This window comes from Triticum urartu, chromosome 4 (genome assembly GCF_003073215.2).
Source record: "Triticum urartu cultivar G1812 chromosome 4, Tu2.1, whole genome shotgun sequence".
NCBI classification, from domain to species: Eukaryota; Viridiplantae; Streptophyta; class Magnoliopsida; order Poales; family Poaceae; genus Triticum; species Triticum urartu.
Window position 1 is genome coordinate 92,972,919 of NC_053025.1, and position 11,724 is coordinate 92,984,642.

General features: G+C 47.5%; 1 protein-coding gene across 1 annotated transcript; it reads right to left on the reverse strand.

The window, feature by feature from the left end:
* Positions 1 to 389: 389 nt before the first annotated feature.
* LOC125550851 (CBS domain-containing protein CBSX1, chloroplastic-like) lies at positions 390 to 4,957 on the reverse strand. The gene is made up of 8 exons (XM_048713964.1): positions 4,598 to 4,957; positions 4,058 to 4,145; positions 3,908 to 3,972; positions 3,219 to 3,267; positions 2,769 to 2,827; positions 1,031 to 1,146; positions 885 to 942; positions 390 to 807 (listed from the first exon to the last, which is right to left on the reverse strand). The coding sequence occupies exons 1-8, from the start codon at positions 4,799 to 4,801 to the stop codon at positions 736 to 738; spliced, it is 711 nt and encodes a 236-aa protein (XP_048569921.1). The 5' UTR covers positions 4,802 to 4,957; the 3' UTR covers positions 390 to 735.
* Positions 4,958 to 11,724: the final 6,767 nt, after the last annotated feature.

Sequence of the window (11,724 nt, forward strand, 5' to 3'; positions counted from 1 at the left end):
CTTGCATGTATGAGTATGCCACCAAGCCATCTTTCTTGAAAAAGGAACAAGGAAAAACCATTTCAGTTCACTCAAGGGAGGTGATCAGAACTTATGAATATCTGTACAAGTAGATCTAAATCTCACAAAAGGTTAGCATAAAATTGAAACAACAGTAACTCATAAAAGGTTGCTCTTACTTCATTTCCCAACAGATAGATAACATCGCCCAACTTTCACAGCCTAACAGATTGTTTGGAACTTATACACCATAGTATGAATCATATGTTGGAAACTATATGCAAAATACATGGTGCAACCAAACCTTGTGTGATTAACATTATTTGCTACAGCCTCTTTGGTTGTAGGATGAAATCATTTTCTGGACAATTAGAAAGGGCCTCATCATGTCACAAAGCGTTGAATGCACTATATAAACCATTTTAATATGCTCAAGGCTCGTACAAGTCATCAAGAAAACAATATTAACCTCCATATGCCATGCTACTACTACCTAATATGGCGCGACAGCTGAGTATGCTGACCTCAAATGAATTGTAATTGTCCTCATGTAATACCTATATTCCATTTCTCTGCAACAGTACACTACTTATATTACATTGTAAACAACATTATATCCATCTATGCTCCAGGGAAAATCTGCTTCTGCGCTACCAGTCAATATTTCAATTCAGCTGATTTGCCGAATTGCCGCAGGTTCAACCCCAGTGGTGTCCATATAAAGAACCATCTAATTTAAGCACCTTCAGCTTTCTTCTTTATTTTGAGAGCAGCTCTGACGACATTCCCCCTTGTGATCATCCCAACCTAGTTCAGGATAGAAATTTCGTTTTAAGACACCGAGCTAAAGAGAGAAAAGGAGAGTCATAGATTCATCCACTCACCAAATTTCCCGTGCTATCAACAACAGGCAATCTGTGGTATTTGGTTTCAAGCAGCAACCTGTTGAACAATAAAAAGAACACCACTCTCAGTACTAATAAGTCAGTAGATTCAGCCCTGGGGATTCACACGGATTAATTGAAAATACCTTGCAGCAGCGTCGAGGTTAGTAGTTTCACGCACCACAAGAGGTGAGGGAGTCATAACATCACCGATAACTTTGCCACTGGTTTTGCTCAAGAGTCTCTGGATCTCGCGAAATGTCTGCAGACAAGTGAGGAAGGAGTCTGTAAGTTACTGAACCGAGAACATTGAGTGGGAGCACACAATGAAAAATTAACTTATGTATCCCGGGGCCCTGGATTAATTGTAAAAATGGTCTCCAGCAAGGTGACCCACTATCCCCCTACCTATTCATAATCCTCGCCGATCTGCTACAGCGCTTAATCTTACAGGCATTCTCTCCCAACCAGCTCTGCCACCCGATCTACACTAATCGCCCTCCTACTGTGCTCCAGTACGCTGACGACACACTAATCATTGCCTTTGCCTCTTCGCAAGCCGCGAACACCCTCAAAGATATCCTAGACAAGTTCACCCTCGCTACTGGTCTTAACATCAACTTCCATAAAACTACCTTTGTTCCCATCAACACGGATACCATCACTAGCCAAAACATCGTCTCCACCTTCGGCTGTGACCTATCCTCCTTCCCCCAAATTTATCTCGGCCTACCCCTATCCCAAACGCGCCTGCCTTCCTCTACTTTTGAACCTATCATCCAACGTTTCCTAAAGTACCTCTCCGGTTGGGCGGCTAAACTACTCTCTCGCGGCGCTAGACTAACGCTTATCTCCTCTACTCTCGACACCCTTGCCACTCACTTCATGTCCGTTTTTAGGCTACCCAAGAAGATCATCAAAAGGTTAGATGCTATCCATAGATCCTTCTTCTGGGCCGCTGACGAAACATGCTCGGGGGCCAAGTGCCTTATCGCTTGGAAAAATGTATGCACACCCAAAACTGCCGGGGGTCTAGGCATCAAAAGCCTGCTTCTCCAAAACAACCGCCTCATGAAATTTGCCTCCAAGCTTCTCCAAAAACAAGACTTACCTTGGGTTAACTGGTTTTTCCAACACTACTCTCTTGACTTCGAAAACAAACCTCACAACCCCTCATACCTACGGAGAATCATAAACGAACAGCTCCGCCCCCTCCACAAAATCTCCTTTGTCCTTACCAACAATGGCACCTCCACCTTCTTCTGGCTAGACGCTTGACTGCTCCCAACTCCGCTCGCAGACACCTACCCACACCTTTTCTCCCAGTGGCCTACTCGCTACTCTGAGGGACCGCCTAACCAATGTTGCTTCTATAGAGCTTGCGTCTGTTTTGTCTTTGTTTCAGTATGTTGCCACCAACGACGCGCCTGACGACAGGTTCCTCACCCATGGCTCACCTTCTCTTCAATGTAACTGATGCTTTGAATGTTACATACTATGTAAGTTCATTATATTATAGGGACCTAATCCAGTAATGTCCCACATTCTTGAGTAGGGAAAACCAGCAACAATTTGCTCTACAACACGTTTAATTACACCAACAGTTTTCACGGGGTACAGTATAATATACTGTTCAATCAACAATATTATATAACTATTACCAAACATATTTTAATCCATTAAATGTGAGGTGCTGAAACATTTGCTAGATCACTGTTTCTCAACATAGAAAGATAATAAATTCCCATCACAGAAAATTCATGCCTTGCAAACCATAACTTCCCATCCCAACACATGGAAGTTATAAAACTCAACATATGAAAAGATATGCACACTTAGGAAATATAAAACATAAATCATCAATCAAGGTCTTACAGAATATACCTTCCAAGTGCTATCTACTTCAGGGAACATACTTGAATTTGTATCAGCCAGTCCACATCCTGAAACATGAGAATGTATTCAAATATTGACGGAACTAGTTGGTAAGATTCATTGTGTTGTAGATATAATCCCAGTACATCTGAGAGTGCTACAAAAGCACTGAAGTCTGGGAATGAATGTTCAAGTTTATCCGTGAATCTTAAAGCAGGAAACAAAAATTATGACCATAGCTGTTAGCATCGTTATGTTGTAGATATTATATCCCAGTTTTTCTAATTTTACCTAAAATCCAGGATTGGAAGATCATAAGACAGCGGCCATTATTTAAACCGCTCCTTTAAATTAAGATCCTAACGCATATGTGAATTGATTTTTACAGCTCACAAAATATGTTTTAATGTGATTATGATTTCTTTGCAAGAAAATAATTAAAAGTTCAAGATGGAATACCTGCCATTGAGTCCAAAGCTAATAGATCATAATCTGAGACAACGCCAACCTGCAGGTGGAAATAAAGTTGTGCAATTGTGGCTGAGTATTTCATTACAGAAAAACTAGGGTGCAACCCAAACCAACAGAAAAAGGTCAAGAAGAAAGCATGTGAAAGTTAGCCAGTTCATCATTGCAATATAATGCTTCCTAGACATACCATGATACAGAACAACAAAAGGGCTCTTTCCTTTTTCCTTGGGAAGAACCTTTCTCTTAACCCTCTCTAAAAAATCAAGAATCTAAAACAGTAGGAAGAGGATTGATTTGTCATGGCATATGAAATCCCACATGGATTGCTTAGAAAAGTTATTCTGATGCCGCACATCAATAATTACAGAGAATCAGAGAAGGAGAGAGAAAGAGCTTAGATACATCCAGTCTATCAAAAGGAAATTTCCATGATCGGGTTAGAGCTCATATTTAACTTCCTCCAATATTTGTAGGAAACCCCTATTCTATGAAATTCTTTTGATGCAATCATTTGGTCCAAATGCATGGATAGGAAATTTTAGTTGGGATTGCAACACTCTATTTGCCGCCCAAAATCCTTTGTTCCGAAAAAGGTCTGGTATCTTCTGAGATTAGCTACGTCATAGAAAACATGGACTAGGAAACAAGAAGAGCGGTTAAATGTAAATGGCACTAACCAACTTCCAGTCATCATCGATAACAGGGAAACCAGAGATCCTGTTCTGCACCAGCATCTCGAGCGCTGCACGCAAACCAAAGAACTAGTTAGCAATTTGGAAGCTGGTCAGTAAGCAGAAGAGAAGTACACAACTAAGAAGGGGCGACACCTTCATCAACCGGGGTTGACGCTTTGACGACATGGAGATCCTCCCTTTTCGTCATGAAGTCTCCAACAGTGTACACTCCGTTGTTATTCTGAGTAAGCAGGATGTAACACAAGCAAAATTAATTATTTGAGGCTGAACATGAACACTCAGCAGTAACAACATTTCGTTAAGTATTTGGGTAATGGAATTTGAGCTATCAGCCAAGTTGGTGGTGGAGTGGCGCAAGATCTGCCTCTTGGCTTATGTGGAGATATTGATTCCTCCACTCCACACAACAATTTGCTTCTGGGGAAACCCCAAGCATAGCAGATGATACATCATTTCTTTTCTTTCTGAGATGGCTCATTGCCTTATATTACTCAGAAATAATCCCAGCTGCTTTGTTGCTACAAAAGCAGGCTGGGTGCTTTACCAATTAAGGGGAGCACGAAAGCAAGCGAGCTAGTTGCTTAATCCGTGCACTACACGTAGAGCAGAAAAGCAAGGGACGCAAAATTGGCTTGCTGCAGAAGAGAAAAGGCGTGCGGACGCGGCGCTCACCCCGACGAGGCCGTTTCCAGAGGCCGGCGCCGGCGCTGGCGCGGCCGCCGCGGCGTACGCGCGGACGGACGCCCGCCGGCACCTGCTGGGCGCGGCGCCCCGCCGTGCCGCGCGCGCGGGCCGAGAAGGGACGAGGAGGAGGCGGCGGCCGGCGGCGAGGGACGCGTCGGCGGAGAGGAGCAGCGTGGACGCGGCGGCCTCCATGGCGAGCGCGGGGGCAATCAGAGAGGATGGAGGGAGCGGGAGGGAGAGGCCACGATGATATTATGGCAGGAGAGAGGGAGGGAGACCGCCGATGGATGGGAGAAAGGATGGGCTTGCTTGGATTTTTATAGCGGGTCGGCGGGCGAGGGGGGAAGGGGAAGGGAGGCGTGTTGGTTTTACTTTTGCTCCCTCCGGCGGGCGGGGGCGGGGGCGGGGACGGGGTGGGTGGGGTGGGGTGGATGGACGGAGACGGGAGTGAGGGGGACGGTCGCGGCGGGGCGTGTGGTTCTGCTCGGTTCTTTCTGGCGCGGGAGATTCACCGGCGGTCCGGCGCTGCACCTGCACGTGATCGTTTACTTGTTTCTCGTTCGTTTCTGCCTGCGGTTTCTGGCCTTCTCGCGGGCGTGATACCGATCGATGCACGGTGGACTATGCGAATCGGCGATGTGAATTCGGGAATTCGGAGGCAGCCGGTTGGTCTCCTCTACGACTCACTGAAACACGAACAGGCTGATAGCTGCCAACCGGGTCGATGTACGGTTCGAGTTCAACGAAGGGGGGAACAATGGAGTTCTAAAACATGTGTTCACCTTTCTTTGCATGGTGATACATGTCTCATTTATATATTATTACTCCATCTGTTTCTAAATATAAGTCTTTTTAGAGATTTCAATAAATGACTGCATAGGGAGCAAAGTGAGTGAATGTACATTTTAAAATATGTCTACATACATCCGTATGTTGTAGTCCATTTGAAATGTCTAAAAAGACTTATATTTAGGAACAAAGGGAGCCAATCATATCTTTCACATATTGTTAACATCCTCGTGCATATCTGATGGTATTTGTAAAGAAACGAAGTAATTGAAAAGAACTTTTTTTTAACATTAGTACAGACAGAAGCGCTCATATATACGCGCATACACTCATCCCTATGAACGCACACACGCACACTCCACAGTCCCTCTAACCATCCAACCACAGGTTGGTTTTTATACAAGGATTCTCGTCTGTTCGAGATGTCGGTTACAAGAGGAGACGTCTATACAAGGTCCCTGTTTGTAGGAATCAGGTGCCTTTACACAGAGAAGGTGTATGTGCTTCTGCATGGCACTTTGGGCACTAAATAACTGCTTAAGGAAGTTATAATCTAATTTTTTAACACTTCCTCTGCACAAAGTTGCTTCTGGTACAACTTCCATTCCTTGTATAGTCTTGAGAATCATTTGATCTTGATCATAGTCGTATAGTAACTTTTTCAAAAACCCTATGGGAAAAATATGAGGATAATAGTGTTTGATATGTTGCTAAAACTCCTTTAAACCCAGTAGGAAAATAAGAAGAAAATGATGCAACATATAATGATATTGTCTCTTTTAACTTAATACGAGAAAACCCATAGACTTTAGAGGACAATAAATATATTGTATATATTTTCCTAAAAAACCCGGTGGAAAAAACAGAAAGTATGACATATGATCCCATGTTGATATTACCGCATTAAAACCTTCATGAGAACCTGTAAAGGAAACTCATGAAGGGAAAAAGAGTATAATATGATGCTTTGAACAGGAACAATTCAGGAAGATACTCCTCTTGAATCTTGCAAATTCTGAAGCCACCACATACCAATTCCATGAACATATTTATGACATGTATTAGTTGGTAGAAACCTGGTGAACAAATCAGTCACATGATTTGACTTGCAACATATGCAATATAGCGATATTGCTTATTACGTAACATGTTTGCATCCGGGCGACATAAGCAACATTATCTTTGAGATAATGGTTGATGGATGTAGCCATGAGGTCTGTTTCAAAGACTTTCATGTATGGCTACCACACCTAGTAGGAACACAAAGCTTTGTCTACGATCTTGTTGGGAATCGTTGCATGGAAAACAAAAAAAGTCTACGCACACACCATGATCTATCCATAGAGATGCATAACAACGAGGGGGAGTGAGGGAGTCCTGGATTAGGGGGTGTCCGGATGGCCGGACTATACCTTCAGTCGGACTCCTGGACTATGAAGATACAAGATTGAAGACTCCGTCCCGTGTCCGGAAGGGACTTTCCTTGGCATGGAAGGCAAGCTTGGCGATACGGATATGTAGGTCTCCTACCATTGTAACCGACTTGGTGTAACCCTAACCCTCTCCGGTGTCTATATAAACCGGAGGGTTTTAGTCCGTAGGACAACATATAGAACAATAATCATACCATAGGCTAGCTTCTAGGGTTTAGCCTCTCTGATCTCGTGGTAGTTCTACTCTTGTACTACCCATATCATCAATATTAATCAAGCAGGACGTAGGGTTTTACCTCCATCAAGAGGGCCCGAACCTGGGTAAAACTTCGTGTCCCTTGCCTCCTGTTACCATCCTGCCTAGACGCACAGTTCGGGACCCCCTACCCGAGATCCGCCGATTTTGACACCGACATTGGTGCTTTCATTGAGAGTTCCTCTGTGTCGTCGTCGTTAAGCTTGATGGCTCCTATGATCATCAATAGCGATGCAGTCCAGGGTAAGACCTTCCTCCCCGGACAGATCTTCGTCTTCGGCGGCTTCGCACTGCGGGCCAATTCACTTGGCCGTCTGGAGCAGATCGAAAGCTATGCCCCTGGCCGTCAGGTCAGATTTGGAAGTTTAAACTACACGGCTTACATCCGCGGGGACTTGATCCTCGACGGATTCGAGCCACTGCCGAGCGCGCCGCACTGTCACGACGAGCATGATCTAGCTCTGCCGCCGAACAGTGCCCTGGAGGCCGCACCCGCATCGGCTTCGACCCTTAATTCGGAGCCAACTGCGCCGATCGAGGATGTGTGGTTGGACGCCGCCTCGGGGGCTGCGATCCCAACGGCAGTCGAGCCGGACACCAGCCCCGCACTCCGCGATACTCATGACTCCAAGGAGCCGGACTCCTCTCCGGACTCCGAACCCTCCGCGCCCCTGCCGATTGAATCCGATTGGGCGCCGATCATGGAGTTTACTGCCGCGGACATCTTTCAGCACTCGCCTTTCGGCGATATTCTGAAAACACTAAAGTCTCTCTCTTTATCAGGAGAGCCCTGGCCGGACTACGGTCAGCAAGGTTGGGATACGGACGATGAAGAAATTCAAAGCCCACCCACCACCCACTTTGTAGCCACTGTCGACGATTTAACCGACATGCTCGACTTCGACTTCGAAGACATCGACGGTATGGACGCCGATGCAGGAGACGATGAAGACCAGCGCCTACTGGTCCCTGGAAAGCCACCTCGTCGTATAACATATACACGGTGGACACCCCAAAAGAAGGAGATGGCGATGGAACAACGGAGGATGATGTTGGGGAACGTTGCAGAAAACAAAAAATTTCCTACTCATTTCACCAAGATCATCTAGGAGTTCATCTAGCAACGAGTCATTGGATGCATCTACATACCTTTGTAGATCGCGCACGGAAGCGTTCAAAGGAACGGTGACGATGTAGTCGAACACGACGTGGTCCAAATCACCGATGACCAAGCGCCGAACGGACGGCACCTCCGTGTTCAACACACGTACGGGACGGGAGACGTCTCCTCCTTCTTGATCCAGCAAGGGAGAAGGAGAGGTTGAGGAAGATCCAGCAGCACGACGGCGTGGTGGTGGATGCAGGGCGTCACAGTAGCAGGGCTTCGCCTATACTACGAGGAAGAGAGACGTAACGGGGAGAGAGGGAGGCGCCAGGGGCTGGGTATGAAGTCCCTCCTCTCCCCCACTATATATAGTGGTGACATAGGGGGGCGCCGGCCCTAGTAGATGAATCTACTAGGGGGGGGCGGCGGCCTAGGGTGGGGGGCTTGCCCCCCAAGCAAGGGGCGCCCCCTCTAGGGTTTCCCCTCAACCCTAGCCGCATGGGCCCTTGGGGGGTGGCGCCCCAGCCCACTATGGGCTGGGTTCCCTCCCACTTCAGCCCATGGGGCCCTCCGTGATAGGTGGCCCCACCCGGTGGACCCCCGGGACCCTTCCGGTGGTCCCGGTACAATACCGGTGACCCCGAAACTTGTCCCGATGGCCGAAACAGCACTTCCCATATATAATTCTTTACCTCCGGACCATTCCGGAACTCCTCGTGACGTCCGGGATCTCATCCGGGACTCCGAACAACATTCGGGTTACTGCATATACATATCTTCACAACCCTAGCGTCACCGAACCTTAAGTGTGTAGACCCTACGGGTTCGGGAGACAAGCAGACATGACCGAGACGACTCTCCGGTCAATAACCAACAGCGGGATCTGGATACCCATGTTGGCTCCCACATGCTCCATGATGATCTCATCGGATGAACCACGATGTCAAGGATTCAATCAACCCCGTATGCAATCCCCTTTGTCAATTGATATGTTACTTGCCCGAGATTCGATCGTCGGTATCCCAATACCTCGTTCAATCTCGTTACCGGCAAGTCACTTTACTCGTACCGTAATGCATGATCCCGTGAACAGACACTTGGTCACTTTGAGCTCATTATGATGATGCATTACCGAGTGGGCCCAGTGATACCTCTCCGTCATACGGAGTGACAAATCCCAGTCTTGATCCATGTCAACCCAACAGACACTTTCGGAGATACCCGTAGTCTACCTTTATAGTCACCCAGTTATGTTGTGACGTTTGGTATACCCAAAGCACTCCTACGGTATCCGGGAGTTACACGATCTCATGGTCTAAGGAAAAGATACTTTGACATTGGAAAACTCTAGCAAACGAACTATACGATCTTGTGCTATGTTTAGGATTGGGTCTTGTCCATCACATCATTCTCCTAATGATGTGATCTCGTTATCAATGACATCCAATGTCCATAGTCAGGAAACCATGACTATCTGTTGATCAACGAGCTAGTCAACTAGAGGCTCACTAGGGACATGTTGGTGTCTGTTATTCACACATGTATTACGATTTCCGGATAACACAATTATAGCATGAATAAAGACAATTATCATGAACAAGGAAATATAATAATAATGCTTTTATTATTGCCTCTAGGGCATATTTCCAACAGATGACCCCTCCAAGAAATAGCCTAAGCGCCGGCGTCAGCGGCGCCGCTCAAAATCCCGCCAAAGCAAGTACGGCGACTGCAGCACGGGAGATAATAATACTCCGGAGAGCGCCGAAGAAAACCCCCTCCAGCAAGATTCAGCACAGGAGGATGGAGAAGCCAGCCCTCACGAGAGAGCGGCAGACAGAGAGGTGAAGGACGATAACTATATGCCTCCCTCCGAAGACGAGGCAAGCCTCGACGACGACGAATTCGTCGTGCCAGAGGATCCCGTCGAGCAAGAGCGTTTTCAACGCAGGCTTATGGCCACGGCAAGAAGCCTCAAGAAAAAACAGCAACAGCTTAGAGCTGATCAAGATTTGCTAGTCGACAGATGGACTGAAGTCCTTGTGGCCGAAGAGCATAAACTCGAACGCCCCTCCAAGAGCTACCCAAAGCGTAGGTTGCTACCCCGATTAGAGGAGGAAGCACTTAAACCTACATCACTAGCACTTGATACGGCCGACCGGCCACCTCGTGGCCGCGACAGAGAGGCCTCTCGGCCCTCCACTCAAGCCGCACCCCGTACCAAGGCATGGGAAAATGCGCCTGACCTGCGAGATATGTTGGAGGACAAGGCAAGGCAAAGAAGATCGATCTACGGATCGCGTGGGCGCCCCATGACTCGAGACGGTAACCGTCACACCGGACACAAATCTGGCAGGGCCGAACACAGTAGACAAAGCTCATTGGAGCTACGTCGTGATATAGCCCAGTACAGAGGTGCCGCACACCCACTATGCTTCACAGACGAAGTAATGGATCATCAAATCCCCGAGGGTTTCAAACCCGTAAACATCGAATCATATGATGGCACAACAGATCCTGCGGTATGGATCGAGGATTATCTCCTTCATATCCATATGGCCCGCGGCGATGATCTCCACGCCATCAAATACCTCCCACTCAAGCTTAAAGGACTAGCTTGGCATTGGCTTAACAGCTTGCCAGCAGGATCAATCGGTTGTTGGGAGGACCTGGAAGCCGCATTCCTCGACAATTTCCAGGGAACTTACGTGCGACCCCCAGACGCAGATGACCTAAGCCACGTAATTCAGCAGCCAGATGAATCGGCCAGGCAATTCTGGACACAGTTCCTAACAAAGAAAAATCAAATAGTCGACTGTCCGGATGCTGAGGCCCTAGCAGCCTTCAAGCACAATATCCGTGATGAGTGGCTTGCCCGGCACCTTGGACAGGAGAAGCCGAAATCTATGGCAGCACTCACGACACTCATGACCCGCTTTTGCACGGGAGAAGACAGTTGGCTTGCTCGTAGCAACAATATGACCAAGAACCCTAGTAATTCGGATACCAGGGACAGTAGTGGCAGGTCGCGTCGCAACAAGCAGAAGCGCCGCACTAACGGCGACAATGCTGTGGATACGACAGTTAATGCCGGATTCAGAGGCTATAAATCCGGTCAGCGGAAAAAGCCATTCAAAAGAAATCCTAGGGGCCCATCCAGTTTGGACCGAATACTCGACCGCTTGTGCCAGATACATGGCACCCCCGAAAAGCCGGCCAATCACACCAACAGGGATTGTTGGGTGTTCAAGCAGGCAGGCAAGTTAAATGCCGAAAATACAGACAAGGGGCCGCATAGCGATGACGACGAGGAGCCCCGGCCGCCGAACAACAGTGGACATAAGGGTTTTCCCCCACAAGTGCGGACGGTGAACATGATATACGCAACTCACATCCCCAAGAGGGAGCGGAAGCGCGCGTTAAGGGACGTATACGCCATAGAGCCAGTCGCCCCAAAGTTCAACCCATGGTCCTCCTGCCCGATCACCTTTGATCGAAGGGACCATCCCACTAGCACCCGTCATGGCGGATT